Consider the following 18,225-nt stretch of genomic DNA (forward strand, 5'->3'; position numbering starts at 1 on the left):
ATTAAAAAAACCACCCAACGTTTAACAAGAGTTTTAGAGAAATACGCTTGTCAAAATTACATGGCCACACATTGAATAGAAAAGTGAAAAAGTATGAAAAGGAAAAGGATATGAATAAAATTAAGCACTACTACTAGTCTATGTAGTGAAAGGATGACTAGTAAGTATTTATATAATTAAAAAGCTAGAGTGGAAAGGATGAAAGAAAAAGTCCTCAATAATATAACTGTTGCAAGTTACTGAGTTTGTTATTTATTAAAAATGAAAGAAAAAATCTTCAATAATATAACTGTTGCAACTTATCGAGTTTGTTATTTATTAAATTATGTAAGAATGAAAAAGTATGTTTCAATTTGAGGAAATGTGCTTGCTTTGCTTGTTTTTGTTTCTACTCTAGATTCTGTCATGGGACAAAGAAACTGTGATTGCAGTGTTCGGCAGTGCAAGTGGTTTGTCTTTGATCATGACCTTGTTTTGCCAGAATATGTTGTTGAATTTGAGTATATTACAATGGTATGAATTGTTACATATTTTTAAAGACTAGAATTCCTTAAATGGGAACAGAGTACTAATTTGAAGTTCAATAATGCTATGTCAAGTCTATATTATGTGCATGTGTGTATAATTGTTATTTTGTGAATAACTTAATTTTCAAAACAAGTCATTATGACAGCTAATATTTTTTAGGCAAATAATAAAATGATTAATACATGGCTGTACTCTCACTGGAAAAGATTCAGTCTACTTTGAAGATTCAGAATACACTGAAAATACATTGAAGAATAAACATGAAAATTTGCCCTCACTTTAACCTCACTGCCATTCTCTTTCACCAGGGAATCCACTCTTAACAGTTTTATGGGTTTGCTTTCAATCCTTTTTCTACGCATTTACATATATAATAACAGATACCATTTGACATAGTAGAAACAAGGTCTAAGTATTCTGTGATTTTTTTGCCTTAAACAATATGTTTTGAACATATTTCCACTTTAGTACATATAGATGGGTATTTCATTATTTTGGTGGCTGTATATTATTCAGTAATACTAATTTATTTAACTATTCTCCTGTTGATATATTGTGTCCATATTTATTATTTAAAATAATATTTCAGTGAACATCATTGTAGATGTATCTTTATACAAATATGGAAGTTTCTCTACAGGATAGATTTGTAGAAAACTTGGAGAGTCAAAGGATATATGCATCTTAAATTTTGTTAGATTTTGCCAAATTCTCTCCACAAAGACTTGACTATTTTACAAATTTCCAAGTGTGTGTGACAGTGCATGTCTCATTACATTTGCCAACACAAGATGTTATCAGTCTCTTTTGGCCACTATGGAGGGCAAAAAACAAGATATTTTATTTTTTCATATGCTTAAAATTATTTAGAGTTGTATGCACCAACTGTTATATCTTTTGACCATTTTCTATTAAACTCTGTCTTTCTTGTATTCATTGGGAAAATCCTTACATACAGTCTGGATTTTAGTACTTTATCTTAGCCCAGACATGGTGGCTCACGCCTGTAATCCCAGGAGTTCAAGGTGAGAGGATTGCTTGAGCCCAGGAGTTTGAGACCAGCCTGGGCAACATAGTGAGACCTTGTATCTACAAAAAAATTTTTTTAAATTTAAAAAATTAAAAATAATTTATCTTATATATGTTGCAAATATTTTCTGTCACTTGCCTTTTAATTTTAAGAAAAACTCGGCCGGGTGCAGTGGCTTACGCCTGTAATCCCAGCACTTTAGGAGGCCAAGGCGGGCGGATCACGAGGTCGGGAGATCGAGACCATCCTGGCTAACCATCCCTGTCTCTACTAAAAATACAAAAAATTAGCCAGGCATGGTGGCGGGTGCCTGTAGTCCCAGCTACTCGGGAGGCTGAGGCAGGAGAATGGCGTGAACCTGGGAGGCAGAGCTTGCAGTGAGCAGAGATCGCACCACGGCATTCCAGCCTGGGCGACAGAGCGAGACTCCGTCTCAAAAAAAAAAAAAAAAGAAAAAAGAAAAAAAAGAAAAACTCATCATTTTAATTTGTAATTCACAAGTTAATTTTTAAGAGGTCAGCTCTCTCAGTCTTATCCTGTATGGATTCTGAATTTTATGTCTTATGTCAAAAAGCCTGTAATAAATATTCTTTATTTTCTTACAATACTTATATAACTTGTTTTAAAGGCTTTAGCTTTTTTAATCCATCTAGAAATTGTTTTGTGGTGTATGAGGTAGAAAGGTGGTCAAACAATTTTTTTAAATGAATAAATACTTATTTAGGCATTATCTTTTCTGCTCTATTTTGAAATACAATCTTTATTGTTAAAATTATTTGCGTATATTAGGAATCTGTCTATATGAATCTATTCTGTTCCATTGAGCTCTTTCATCTAATTTTGGATCACTATCATATTTGTTTTGGTTATTACAAACTTCATATATCTTGAGATGTGATAGGGCAAATCCCCTTCCTCTGTCCCCACTCATCTTTTTAAACTTTTTTTTGATTATTCTTAAACAGTATCTTTTTCCAAATAAAATTTAGAATAGCTTGTCAAGCTCTATTTTAAAATCCTATTAAAATATGATTGAAATTATATTGAATTTAAAACTTAATTTGGTGTGAACTGACTACTTTGCCGTATTGGACTTCCTGTTCTAGGAACATGATAATCTATCTACTCCATTTATTCAGGTCCTCTCTTACAGTTTTCTTTATATAGGTCTCCAACATTTCTTATTAAGTTTAGTTCTGGGCATTTATATTTTATATTGCTATAATGAATGGGATTATATTAGTCAAGTATGGCTTTAGCAAAAGATACAGAAACCCAGACAAACAGTAAACAGATAGAAGTTCATTTAACCCACATAACAACTCAAGAGATGGGCAATACCTGGCATTTGTGACCATTCAATGATGTCAGCAAAGACCTTGGTTCCACCATCCTCCTGCTTGCCACTTTATGAGCTCTTTCAATGTGATGATTCAGTTCTTTCTTCTCTTCTGGAAAGTTTGCTTCTCTTAGTTCCTTGGTTATTTCTTCTCTTCCATTCTCTATTAGGCCCTCTGGAACACCCCTCTTAGTTAAATATTGGATGTTCCAAATTGATCCTTCATGCCTTTTAATTTTTTCTCTTCTATTTTATACTCTATTTTAAAATTATTTGTTTTGAAATATTTTCTCAATCTTAGCTTCCACATTGCTAATTTGATCTGCTACCATATCCACTTGGTTCTCAGGGTATTTACTAAATTTTTATTTTAATAATTGTTTTTATTTTAGCTTTGAAGTGTGTGTCCATTTCTTTTCCATAGCAGCTTATTCTTTTATCATAGATACTTATTGTCCTAGATTTTTAAAAATTCTCTGATGAAGTACTTTGGTTTCTTCTAGAACCAGTTCCATTTGTTTATGTGGCTCTTGCTCATTCATCCACAATTCTTACCATAATTACTGAATTACCTGATAATTAAGGTAACTGATTGCTCTTTGTTCAAGTTTTTCTGGATCTGATTTTAAAAGTGTTTATCTCCTGCATATTTTTTAGCCAGAGGTTACATTTCTGATCCTATTTACCTGTCAATTCAGTTCTTTCTGATTTATGTGTCCCAATTTCTAGGCTTTTGTAGGTACCCTCTTCACTGTTATGAAATATTTTAAAATTATCTTTTGCCAGTTTCAAGAAATTTTCAGTGGGTGGGAATAGATACACCATGCATAGCCTACAATTTTAATCTGCTCTCATAGATGTCCTAATGTGATTCTGATAATCACAGGTATGACTGTATAACTAAAAATGTCAACTCATCTTTTCTACATAGCTTGTTTGTTTTTCAAAATGATAAATACAGCAACTGACTTTGCAATATTTTTAATACATTTTTTAGGTCAAGGCACCCTCTTTATTTTCTGTATTCAACAATGCTATTCTAGAAGAAAGCAAAAAAACCCCAGAAGGATCAGTATTTTCCAAGGATTTGAAATTTGATGATGAAGTTATAAAAATGGAGCCCAGAATCAAGGCCCGACCAAAACTGATTAGTTTGGATGATAAAACAATATTTTCCCTTGCAAAGACTAGCGTGTACAGTCATATTGTGGTGAGTATTGTGAGGAATACAGCTTTGAGACAGGAATCTTGAATTTGGAATCAGAATCTAGCACATGAAGTCAAAAGATACTAAACTGCCTGTCTGATGATGCCAGGTACAATGCTACCTAAAGTGCCCATTTCTCTTTTTCTACATGGATTAAATCAGTGCTCTCTAGTAGTAATATAATGTGAACTACATATGTATTCTCTAGTGGCTATGTTTTTAAAAGTTTTTTTAAAAAGTAAAATTAATTTTAATAATACATTTTATTTAACTGAAATATCTTAGTTTGTTTTCTATTTCTATACCAAAATACCACAGACTGAGTAATTTATAAAGAAAATACGCTTATTTAGCTCATCTTTCTGGAGGCTGGGACATCCAAGAGGATGGTGCCTGCATCTGGTGAGGGCCTCTTGCAGTGTCATAAAATGGCAGTGGGCATCACATGGCAAGAAGGCAAGAGCAAGAGAGCCAGAGAGAGCTGATTTTATAACAAATTTACTCCCAAGATAATAGACCCACTCCTCTGAAAGTGACATTAATCCATTCATGAAGGCAGAGGGATTAAGTTTCCAATATATGAACTTTTGCGGGACAATTTCAAACTATAGCACCTGCATATCTAAAATATTATCATGTTAACATGGAACCAGTATGAATATTCATTAATGAGGTAATTTCATCCTAACTCTTAATTCTGAAGTATATTTTACACTCTGAACACATTAACACTAGTCACATTTCAAGTGCTCAATAGCCATTTGAGGTGGCCTTCCAATTAGCAAGGGATTTTATTCCTGAATAACCAATCAGCTCTCTTTAGTAAGATAAAGGCAGATAAGTTTTAAATAAGCTTCTAGAATTTATCAACACAGAATATGAGATCTTTACAAAATTAATCGACAGAAATCACGTTACTTACTAAAGTGACTTACTTTATGCTGAGACAATTCTACTGAGATATTAGGCCTACTTCTATGTCTGACTTTTAGATGTGTTCATTTCAGATCTGCTGCTACCACTCTATCCAAACTACTATAGTTTTTGACCTAGACTATTACCCCAGCCTTCCAACTAGATTCTCTGTACTCTACTATTGCAATATTGCACAACTCCAGAAGGCAAAATTCACATTCTATTCTCTTTAGTGTGCCCTTTGGGTGTCATTCATTATATAACTGAATAGAACTCAATATAAGATAAGGGGAGTAGGATGCCTCTAGAGTTACGCAACAGAGGCCCTGTCCTGTGTCTGTAAATGTGCAGCATAATAAGAACAATCTTCTGGCTGACAGTACAGAGAAATTATTATTTCTGCACTATAATATCTAGATTTACTATTTTAGTAAGAAATTAGTTTACCTGCATCAAAAACATCAATTTAGTGGAGGAAACAGATAGGTGAACACATGTAGGAAGCTCAGAGTTACTGGGAGAGATTTATAGAAAGAGGTGAGCTTTGAGTGGATTTTTGAAGGACATGAGAAATTTAGTTGTTTACATCTTCCAGACAGAGAAAATATTCTTACTGTAGAAACATGGTTTTGAAAGATCCAGATGTCTTCAGGGAACACTGAAAAATTTAGTATACTTAGAATATAGTGTTACAATGGTGGAGGGTAAAGATGTAGGTTGGAATTCAAGAAAGACACATGAAGCCAGGGCTGGAAGAGTATGAGGTTGTAGCCAAATTAGGATGGATTTTGGAAGCCAAATTTAAAAGTTTAGATTCTTTTGTTTAAGGAACAGACTCTCTTTAAAGACCCTAACTTGGGCAGCTTGTGCATGGAATTAACTGAAATCAGACTGGTAGTATGGAAATTCAGTAGAAAACTATTGCATTATCCATGGGAAAAATCCATTCATTTCTTCATTGGATAACCAGAAAACCAGCTGCACCATTACACCACCACTACCACTGCCTAAGTCTGCTAAGGCACTGATAGTGGTGATATAATGGTGTGGCCTGTTTGAGAAACAGTTCTACAAACAAATGTATAAAGAAACGAGGGAAAGTGGGTGATCAACAGTATGTTAGATAGTGAAGCTCTTTATCAGACACATAGGGAAGATGAATTCAGTTGTGGACATGTTAAATGTAAGGTTTCTGCAGAATATATCACGGATGATACCCATATGTGACTTGTAAAATCACTAGTCTGCATAAATTGGCCCTTAACAATTTTAGCTAATTTTGACAGCTATTAGAAATTTAATTGTTTCTCCCTTCTAGGAATTTCGTTATGTCCACAATATAAGGCATAAGATGGTGGTGGTGAATGAAGATAGCTGGGAGATAGATACTCGATACTGTAGTCAGTTGCATTAATACATTGTCTTGTGCCCTTGTTTATTTTGCAAGCTATACATAAATACAGTCTTTATTTGATACCACTCATAATGGTATAAAGACAGAAAAACATATAGGCATCAGGAGCTCTCCTTTAGTATAAATGTGTAATAATATTTGTTTTTATATAGCCTAGAATGAAATGGACAAGAAAAGTCTGGGCCAAATTCTGATGTAGGTGTTGTCTTAAACAATCTCCCACCTCCTCCTTTGACCTTCTGTCCCCCTACTTCAGCACCTTCAGCCTTTCTTCTTTGGTTCGGTGCCCTCATACATTTTCCTGCCATCTCTCTTGTGTGAGGTATCCTACCTGATACCCCAAATCTTTAGGGTCTCCATTGTTCACTGGTTAGCCTGAGAAATAGATCTACCCTAATAAATATCTTAACACATGTATTTATTTTCTAAAAAGAATTTCATGCCAATTGCTGATAAACTTAGACCAAGTTAGAAATCATATTAATCAAGAACCAGGTCTAGTGATACTATTACAAATTATTTATCTTTTAACATCATAGATTAGATGTTTTTCTTATTGGCTGTTTCTTAATGCTATTTAAAATAACTGCTTTCTTATTTTGTAGTATATTGGCTCAAATAATTGTTCTAAACATTTTAGATATCCACACTTCAGTTTGATGTAGAATGTAACCTGTATTATTTTTTAACGTATATTTTATTTTACTTCAGAGTCTGAATCTACATGGAAACAGCTTGAGTAAATTGAGAGATCTCTCCAAGTTAACAGGACTTCGAAAACTAAATATTAGCTTTAATGAATTTACCTGTTTAGATGATGCATACCACTTGGTAAGAACTGTTCCTTTGAATCTAAAAAAGTGAAACTCATAGAAGCAGAAAGTAGAGTGGTGGTTATCAGGGCCTAAGGGCCAGGGGAAATGGGGAGATATTGGTCAAAGGGTATAAACTTTCAGTTATAAATTAGACAAGTTCTAGGTATCTAATGCACAGCAAGTGTGGTGATGGATGCGTTAATTTGATTGTGGTAATCATTACACAGTTATATCAAATCATTACATTGTACACCTTGAACAAATTCAAATTTATTCTGCCAATTTAATATTTTTTAAAAACTGTGCTGACTCTGGGCACACTGCCCAGGAGTTAGGCCTGCTCCCAAAGGAATAGCTATAAAATAAAAAGAAAAAATGTTGGTGCAGAAAAAAGATCATGAAGTCAGAGGACAAATGATAAATTGGAATAAGTATTTGAAAAAAGAACTGTCCTTTTGAAAATATTAATGTAAAATAAAATAATTAACGGATAAATTATTTTTGTAATTATGGCTTCATATCTACCATTTACAAGATTATACAGCCTAAGTCAGCCTAAATACATATACTGTATTATGTTACTTTCTCTAAAACAGGTCTTAGGTTGAACTTTTGTTTACAGACCAAATCCGTACCAGTGGTCATATCTCATTTCTCTCTACTTTAAAATGAATATATTAAAATAACTTCTCAAATTTGTTTTTAAAATGTACTTTGGTGTAATTTCCATTTTTTTCTACTCTTGTTTTCCCACTCTTCTTTCTGTCTTTCTCATGAATCCCTATTTCTTTTTCATTTTGTAGTTCACCACTTCACATCTTAAGATGGTCAGTTCCTCCCATCTGCTCATCCAGGTTGTTATTTCTATTTCTTTCTGTCTTGTCCTTTGACCTGAATATCACATGCATATATCTTGTTGAATTTGTGTTTGCCTTCTCGTATATCATAGGACAATACAGGAATGCACATGTACACATAGGCATGGATCTTGTCTGGCTTTTATTTTGTTATATATCGTATAATGAAAATAATTACATATGTGGTTCTAGAACTTCAACCCAGCATCCCCTGTTTACGTGGGTTCCAGGTCACTCACTTATCTCTTCAGAATATATCATCATTTTCAGCTCTTATTCATTCTCTATTCCAGCTCCTTGCTAATATATCAAAGCCTTTACATTATTTCTTCTACCATTGTAATGGGAGCTGTTTCTTTTACTTATTGGCATTAGGTTTAGATTTAGTGTTAAACTCACTTCCTTTTTCTTTTGGTAGGCCCAAGCCCTTTTAAGTAAGTAGAATCCCTGATAGTCTGGATTCAGTATGCAACTGAGGGAAAAAGGTATTTTAAAAGAGGTTTCAGGACTGTATGTAGATTGTTGGTATTTTTATTTTTTCTATTTATTTGCCAGCACTTCCAAAAGTTATGACAGTCATTATAATTTTGCTTAGGCACAGATTTAAAGAGTAAACTCCTTCAAGACACTTAGATAGAGAGTGAGCTTAGCCAGCTGCCCAGAATTTATTCTGCCATGTGGTGGTGGTGTTCACCTTTAATACAAAAATTATTTTCATTATCATAGCCTCACAGTCTACTTGTTAAATGACTATTACCATAGTCATTTTACAGAGAAGGGAACTGGGTAAGTTTTATGCCAAAGTGGTATTTTCAAATTTTAGGATGAGTAAAGGTGGCTCAATATAGACCTTTCAAATGTCAAGTCTCTAAAAATGATTATAAGGATATTAGAGGTGGCCAGAGAGAGGAGAAACTCTACATGGATGTCTATGTGTATTTTTCATCTTTTTATTATAAAGTAAAACACAGATACAGAGAATTACATGCTATATATATGGCTTAGTACATTGTTGTAAGGTGAAAATGCTTGTAATCAGCACCCAGATCAAGAAATAAAATTTTGCCACCTAGGGCAAAAGCCTCTTCTATGTGCCCCATGCATTCCTCTCTCCACAAGAAATCATTATCTTAACCTCTGTAGTAATCATCTTCCTGGATTTTTTCCTGATAGTTCTGTCACCCAAATGTACATCCCTATCACAATAGTTTGGTTTTGCCATTTTTAAAAAATGTAACTGCATTTTTTTTGTTGCTTTTGGCAACCAGTTACATTATTTGTAACAACCTGTTATCATTACAGAAGAAGTTTATATGCATTGTATAAAAACAGAAAATGTAGGCCAACAACAAAACATTCTCACCACCCAGAGATCAACCTTAACATCTTTGTACTCTGTCTTTTAAGTCTCTTTTAATTGATAGATTTCCCTTCCATTTCCCATAGTTTATCCCTAGAAATACTTGAGCCATTCGACCCAAAGAGTTTCCAGCAGCCTGGGATTTGCTTACTTAAGATCCATCCCTATATGCCTCCCATCTTCTATATTTCCTGCAAATTGGCAAGTGGATCCAGAGATAGGATCAGACCCAGGTTCCATTTTTCTGGCAAAACTAATGTTTGACAAGATTGTAGGAGACACGTGATATCTTACTGTCTCACTTGTGTGAAGCCAAAAGCCATTATTACTTAATGCTGTTGGGGATTACAAAATGGTGATATTCTTATTCTATCATTATTTCATTTATTATTTCGAATACTTTTACAAAGAGACATTTCTCATTATCATTTTATTTCCCAGTGGTATCATTCACATAGAAAGTACAGAATAGATGCTTATCCACCAGTTTTCAAGATAATGAATTTGTTCCTTATCATTTCCCAAAGTGAGCAACTCTTGCTTTAATAATAGTATGAATGCAGGGACTTAACCATATTTGATTATATTCAATCCATTGTAATTTTTATCATGGTTGAAGCTCAGATTGTCTCATCTTTAACCAATGGGAGCTTTTCAAAGTTAACTTCTTTTGCCTTGACCCTAATGGCCTTTGATAGCTTATTTGACATTGGTATAAAAAGATGTTCCATACACATCTTATATATTTTCTGTTGCAGACACAGTATCAGCCATGTCTTCAAGAAACCTTAGTTTCTTTTAGAGAGAAGTGGTCATTCAGAAACACAATCCAATTTGTCATCATTTCTAGGTATTTTCACTGGACTGAACTTGTCGGAAGAGATATGAATATATGTGTGCATGTGTGTTGCATGCATGCATGCATGTGTGTGTATAAATAACCTCATGAATGTTTTATACTTCCAATTCAGGTTCAAGACCACAAAGCTTTTAACTTCTTGTCTATTACTTACATATATATACTTTTCTCATACCAAGAATCCTGATTAAGGATAAAAGATGATAGAATATTTAATAATTACTCATTGTTTTATCTACTATCGTACACACAACTGTGTCATAATGACAGTACTTATACTATTATCAATATCATTTACTGGAAAGATTTTCTAAAAATTTTGTGTATGTTCTTCCCATTCTTCCCCATTTTAAAAAATAATTAAAATAATTATACTATAACTATATTGTCACTGCATGTAGCCTTATGCTCTTTACACTCTCCCTTTTAATTCATTGGTAATTGTATATTTACTTCTCATCACCAGTCTTTATTTTGGTATCTTTCTAAACATTTTGATTGTCTGAAATAGATCCTATTATAGATCATCAGGAAAGGCTTATAGGAATAATATCCCTTCAGTTACTGAATGTTAATAACAGTTTAGCTATGTCCTTTATACTTGAAAGGTGGTTTTGCTAAATACAAAATCTTTGGCACACAATTTATTTTTGGGGGCATCTTAAATGTTACTTCATTTTCTTCTATCACAAAGCATTGTTGTAGAAAGTCTGATGAGAATGTATGATTTTTTTTACCCTTTATAAGTCACAAGATTTTCTTCCTTCTAGATGGCCAAATAATTTTTTTAGTTTTCTTTAAAGTCTAATAAGTTTACTAGCATTTGTCTTGGTGTTGGTTGTTCTGGGTTGTTTTTTTCAGATTCACAGTATGATCTTCCAATATGTAGTTTAAAATCTTTTTTTCTTTCAGGAAAGATGTTTTAAATTTGATTTTTTTTTAGCAATTTTTCTGTTTCCTTGCTTTTGTCTTCTTCTTCAGGGACTCCCATTATCCATATGTGAAATCTTCTTTATCATCAGTATTTGTCACTTTCTCTTGAACCCTTTTTGTCTCTTCATTCATTTCTTATCTTAAATTTTTTTCACTTTTTCACCTTGTATTTCTCTTAAAAGTGTTATCTATTTTTTATTCCCTCTTGGATATGACTAATTTAGTGTTTATTTCTTAAATTATTATTTCATTTCATTGTTTCTGGGTCCTTTGACTCCACGTCTTAAAACAGATTTTTCGTTTTTGTAATTCAGATTTATATTGTTATTTTATGTCTCATATCATTCTTAACATCTTTCAGTTTGTTTTAAAACGGTAGGTTAATAGTCATGATATGTTTCTTGAGCATATTTTTCTGGTGTACTTTTTTTGCTAGCAGCAATATTAACCTCTGTCTTCCCCCTCTCCACACTCCCACCATAGCTTTGTCTTGAATTTGACCTCCGTACTTTTCTCTGCTCATTTGTAAGTGAAATTAGTTTTTCTTAACTTTTAAAATGAGGTAGGGTTCAGGAAAGTTTTTCTAACTTCACAGATCTTCCTCTTCTGTTGTTTATATGTACTGTTTAAAAATTGTAATGCTTACTCTCTGAGATGTTTTTGGCTCTATTCCAATCCTCCACTTTAGTCTAGACCTTCTTCTTCTTTTTTTTTTTTTTTTTTTTTTTTTTGAGACAGAGTTTCACTTTTGTTGCCCAGGATGGAGTGCAGTGGTGCAATCTCGGCTCGGCTCACCGCAACATCCACCTCCTGGATTCAAGTGATTCTCCTGCCTTGGCCTCCCGAGTAGATGGGATTACAGGTGCATACCACCACACCCAGCTAACTTTGTATTTTTAGTAGAGATGAGGTTTCTCCATGTTAGTCAGGCTTGTCTCGAACTCCCGACTTCAGGTGATCTGCCCGCCTCGACCTCCCAAAGTGCTGGGATTACAGGCGTGAGCCACTGTGCCCAGCCTAGATCTTCTTTTTTATTCACCTCTCTTGTCCTTATCCTGTTTAATTTTGAGTTTAGCTCCAGCAGTTTCTTCTATGAGAAGGAGTCTGTCTTGAAGACAGTCCTAGTGGAATAGTTTTTAGATTCATAGGGGCTCGACTGCTCCAGGGACTGCTTTCTTCAGACCTTTCTTTTTTCTTTTTCTTTTTTCATTTTTAGACAGGGTCTCACTCTGTCACCCAGGCTGGAATGCAATGGCATAATCATAGAGTGCACTGCAGCCTCAACTTCCTGGGCTCAAGTGATCCCCTTGCCTCAGCCTCCTGGGTAGCTGGAACTACAGGTGCTTGCCACCACACCCTGCTAATTAAAAAAAAAAAAACAATTTTGTGCAGATGGGGTTTCACTATGGTGTCTAGGCTGGTCTCAAACTACTGGTCTCAGGCAATTCTCCTGCCTCAGCCTCCCAAAGTGCTGGGATTACAGGAGCCACTGTACCAGGCCCCTTCAGACCTTTTTACTGTGGATCCCATGTACTCATCTGGTATTGAAGAGAACAAAACTCCTCCCTATTTCAATTGTTGTAAATTGGTCTCCACACATTCCAGTGAATATTTGTTGACTGTTTTGGGGCTCTCCTGTTTTCAGGTCCATCAGATGCTGCCCTGACATTTCCTTCTTCTCCCACATGAATACCATGCAGGTCTTGTGTTGGTGGTGGTTTATCTCTACCAATTTCTTTTGGATCCCATAGAGCAACCTTGTCATGTACTTCTGTTATAAACATTGTCCATGAAAATTTGGTTTTATCTATTTGCTCTGTTTTTATGTGTGGAATCACAGCATTTGAAGAATTCTGTTGCCTCTGCCTCTATATTCTCTAATACTTGGTTTTATATACATGTTTACTATTATGTTTATTCCAGTATCATAAAAGGTTATGATCTAATTTAATCACTCACTTATAATTCCTATCTTTTAAGTTTTTAAATTTGCTTTGGGATACTCATCTTTACTGTCATTTTCCTTAAGTGTGTACTAAAATGGACAATTTCTATGCCCTTCTTGCATGCTTCTCATATAAATGAGGTAAGTTGGTTCTACTACGTTGTAGAAAGTAAATGTATCAGGGCAGAGCCAAGATGGCCGAATAGGAACAGCTCCAGTCTATAGCTCCCAGCGTGAGCGATGCAGAAGACGGGTGATTTCTGCATTTCCAACTGAGGTACCGGGTTCATCTCACTGGGGAGTGTTGGAAAGTGGGTGCAGGACAGTGGGTGCAGCACATCGAGCGTGAGCCAAAGCAGGGCGAGGCATTGCCTCACCCGGGAAGTGCAAGGGGTCAGAAAATTCCCTTTCCTAGTCAAAGAAAGGTGTGACAGACGGCACCTGGAAAATTGAGTCACTCCTACCCTAATATTGCGCTTTTCCAACGGTCTTGGCAAACGGCACACCAGGAGATTATATCCCACACCTGGCTCGGAGGGTCCTACACCCACGGACCCTCGCTCATTGCTAGCTCAGCAGTCTGAGATCAAACTGCAAGGCAGCAGCGAGGCTGGGGGAGGGGTGCCCGCCACTGCCCAGGCTTGAGTAGGTAAACAAAGCAGCCCGGAAACTCGAACTGGGTGGAGCCCACCGCAGCTCAAGGAGGCCTGCCTGCCTCTGTAGACTCCACCTCTGGGGGCAGGGCATTGCCAAACAGAAGGCAGCAGAATCCTCTGCAGACTTAAATGTCCCTGTCTGACAGCTTTTAAGAGAGTAGTGGTTTTCCCAGCACGCAGCTGGAGATCTGAGAACGGACAGACTGCCTCCTCAAGTGGGTCCCTGAACCCCGAGTAGCCTAACTGGGAGGCACCCCCCAGTAGGGGCAGACTGATACCTCACATGGCCAGGTACTCACTCCTCTGAGACAAAACTTCCAGAGGAATGATCAGGCAGCAACACTTGCTGTTCACCAATATCCGTTGTTCTGCAGCCTCCACTGCTGATACCCAGGCAAACAGGGTCTGGAGTGGACCTCCAGCAAACTCCAACAGATCTGCACCTGAGGGTCCTGACTGTTAGAAGGAAAACTAACAAACAGAAAGGACATCCACACCAAAACCCCATCTGTACGTCACCATCACCAAAGACCAAAGGTAGATAAAAACACGAAGATGGGGAAAAAACAGAGCGGAAAAACTGGAACCTCTAAAAATCAGAGTGCCTCTCCTCCTCCAAAGGAACGCAGCTCCTCACCAGCAGTGGAACAAAGCTGGACGGAGAATGACTTTGACAAGTTGAGAGAAGAAGGCTTCAGACAATCAAACTACTCCAAGCTAAAGGAGGAAGTTCAAACCCATGGCAAAGAAGTTAAAAACCTTGAAAAAAAATTAGATGAATGGCTAACTAGAATAACCAATGCAGAGAAGTCCTCAAAGGACCTGATGGAGCTGAAAACCAAGGTATGAGAACTACGTGACGAATGCACAAGCTTCAGTAGCCGATTCGATCAACTGGAAGAAAAGGTATCAGTGATGGAATATCAAATGAATGAAATGAAGCAAGAAGAGAAGTTTTGGGTGCAGCAAACCAACATGGCACATGGATACATTCATAACAAACCTGCACATTGTGCACATGTACCCTAAAACCTGAAGTATAATAATAAAAAAAAGAAATATACCCCCCCCAAAAAAAAAGAAAAAAGAATAAAAAGAAATGAACCAAGCCTCCAAGAAAGATGGGACTATGTGAAAAGACCAAACCTATGTCTGATTGGTGTACTTGAAAGTGATGGGGGGAATGGAACCAAGTTGGAAAACACTCTGCAAGATATTATCCAGGAGAAATTCCCCAATCTAGCAAGGCAGGCCAACATTCAGATTCAGGAAATACAGAGAACGCCACAAAGATACTCCTCGACAAGAGCAACTCCAAGGCATATAATTGTCAGATTCACCAAAGTTGAAATGAAGGAAAAAATGTTAAGGGCAGCCAGAGAGAAAGGTCGGGTTACCCACAAAGGGAAGCCCATCAGACTAACAGCTGATCTCTTGGCAGAAACTCTACAAGCCAGAAGAGAGTGGGGGCCAATATTCAACATTCTTAAAGAAAAGAATTTTCAACCCAGAGTTTCATATCCAGCCAACTAAGCTTCATAAGTGAAGGAGAAATAAAATACTTTACAGACAAGCAAATGCTGAGAGATTCTGTCACCACCAGACCTGCCCTAAAAGAGCTCCAGAAGGAAGCACTAAACATGGAAAGGAACAACTGGTACCAGCCAATGCAAAAACATGCCAAATTGTAAAGACCATCAAGGCTAGGAAGAAACTGCATCAACTAATGAGCAAAATAACAAGCTAACATCATAATGACAGGATCAAATTCACACATAACAACACTAACCTTAAATGTAAATGGGCTAAATGCTCCAGTTAAAAGACACAGACTGGCAAACTGGATAAAGAGTCAAGACCCATCAGTGTGCTGTATTCAGGAAACCCATCTCACCTGTAGAGACACACATGGGCTCAAAATAAAAGGATGGAGGAAGATCTACCAAGCAAATGGAAAACAAAAAAAGGCAGGGGTTGCAATCCTAGTCTCTGATAAAACAGACTTTAAACCAAAAAAGATCAAAAGAGACACAGAAGGCCATTACATAATGGTAAAGGGATCAATTGAACAAGAAGAGCTAACTATCCTAAATATATATGCACCCAATACAGGAGCACCCAGATTCATAAAGAAAGTCCTTAGTGACCTACAAAGAGACTTAGACTCCCACACAATAATAATGGGAGACTTTAACACCCCACTGTCAACATTAGACAGATCAACGAAACAGAAAGTTAACAAGGATATCCAGGAATTGAACTCAGCTCTGCACCAAGCCGACCTAATAGACATCTACAGAACTCTCCACCCCAAATCCACAGAATATACATTCTTCTTAGCACCACACCACACTTATTCCAAAATTGACCACACAGTTGGAAGCACTCCTCAGCAAATGTAAAAGAACAGAAATTATAACAAACTGTCCCTCAGACCATAGTGCAATCAAACTAGAACTCAGGATTAAGAAACAAATTTACAAGAAAAAAACAAACAACCCCATCAAAAAGTGGGCAAAGGATATGAACAGACACTTCTCAAAAGAAAACACTTATGCAGCCAAAAGACACATGAAAAAATGCTCATCATCACTGGCCATCAGAGAAATGCAAATCAAAACCACAATGAGATGCCATCTCACACCAGTTAGAATGGCCATCATTAAAAAGTCAGGAAACAACAGGTGCTGGAGAGGATGTGGAGAAACAGGAAAACTTTTACACTGTTGGTGGGACTGTAAACTAGTTCAACCATTGTGGAAGACAGTGTGGCGATTCCTCAGGAATCTAGAACTAGAAATACCATTTGACCCAGCAATCCCCTTACTGGGTATATACCCAAAGGATTATAATAAATCATGCTGCTATAAAGACACATGCACACATGTGTTTATTGCGGCACTTTTCACAATAGCAAAGACTTGGAACCAACCCAAATATCCAACAATGATAGACTAGATTAAGAAAATGTGGCACATATACACCATGGAATACTATGCAGCCATAAAAAATGATGAGTTCATGTCTTTGTAGGGACATCGATGAAGCTGGAAACCATCACTCTCAGCAAACTATCGCAAGGACAAAAAACCAAACACTGCATGTTCTCACTCATATGTGGGAATTGAACAATGAGAACACATGGACACAGGAAGGGGAACATCACACACCGAGGCCTGTTGTGGGGTGGGGGGAGGGGGGAGGGATAGCATTAGGAGATATACCTAATGCTAAATGACGAGTTAATGGGTGCAGCATACCAACATGGCACATGTATACATATGTAACAAACCTGCACATTGTGCACATGTACCCTAAAACTTAAAGTATAATAAAAAAAAAAAGAAAAGAAATGTATCGTTGTTACAGTGTTCATCATTCCTGGCCTTGCCTTATGTATCAGTGTACTTAAACTAAGGCTTTCTTTATGCAGTGGAAGGACTGGGATTCATAAGTCACAGAAAATAAATACACCATATAGTTGTATGGAATTTTTCAAAAATCTAAACAAGATATCCACATAAGGTAAATTGAAATGTAATAAGCTGCATGTCTGTCATTCACTTACCAGTACTATCAGGAAAAGAGAATATCTGGGAGAAGGAAATAGATGTTTTCTCTGAAAATAGCTCCACCATAATTAGTGTTGACTAGGGAAAGACAAAGATAAATGGCTATTTGCAACCTTGATCTAGATAACAATTACAATTCTAATTTTTTATTTAAATAATACTCAATATAATGAGAAATCTGTTGTTAAGTTGTTCCTGATGTCTAGAGATAGCTAACCTACATTTAGAGAATAAACCACTATCCCAAGAAAATTTAAGAGGTGTTTTGAGTTTTAATCTTTGTAAGTTGGACAGTTCTGTACTGTAACTTGAGAGATTTTTAAACTGAAGCAAAAGAAATATTAAAACAAAATGCTATTGCAAAACTGAAATACTGTTTCATGAATATTTAATGAGTTCCTGGAATCTGTTTTATATCCTGAAGATACAGAAATAAAGATTCCCCCTGCTGTTTTCAAGGGGTGGAAGAAGACAGGTTTTTTTTGTGTTATATTTTATTTTATTTTATTTTGTTTTTGAGATGGAATGTAGCCCTATAGCCAGGCTGCAGTGCAGTGGCATGATCTTGGCTCACTGCAGCCTCTGCCTCCTGAGTTCAAGCGATTCTTCTGCCTCCGCCTCCCAAGTATCTGGGACTACAGGTATGCGCCACGGTGCCCAGCTAATTTTTGTATTTTTCGTAGAGACGGGGTTTCACCATGTTGGCCACATGGTCTCGATTTCTTGACCCCGTGATCCACCCGCCTCAGCCTCCCAAAGTGCTGGGATTATAGGCGTGAGCCACCGGGCCCAGGC

The 18,225-nt window shown here is 36.4% G+C and overlaps 1 protein-coding gene across 1 annotated transcript in view; it reads left to right on the forward strand.

Annotated features, from left to right (window-relative positions):
• LRRC9 (leucine rich repeat containing 9) overlaps positions 1-18,225 on the forward strand; it is a 133,367-nt gene that overhangs the window by 46,528 nt on the left and 68,614 nt on the right. The window contains exons 14-16 of the mRNA XM_030811545.1: positions 398-513; positions 3,895-4,107; positions 7,145-7,264. Of these exons, the coding sequence (XP_030667405.1) occupies positions 398-513; positions 3,895-4,107; positions 7,145-7,264 (449 nt within the window). The remainder of the gene's footprint in view (positions 1-397; positions 514-3,894; positions 4,108-7,144; positions 7,265-18,225) is intronic.

This window comes from Nomascus leucogenys, chromosome 1a (assembly GCF_006542625.1).
Source record: "Nomascus leucogenys isolate Asia chromosome 1a, Asia_NLE_v1, whole genome shotgun sequence".
NCBI classification, from domain to species: Eukaryota; Metazoa; Chordata; class Mammalia; order Primates; family Hylobatidae; genus Nomascus; species Nomascus leucogenys.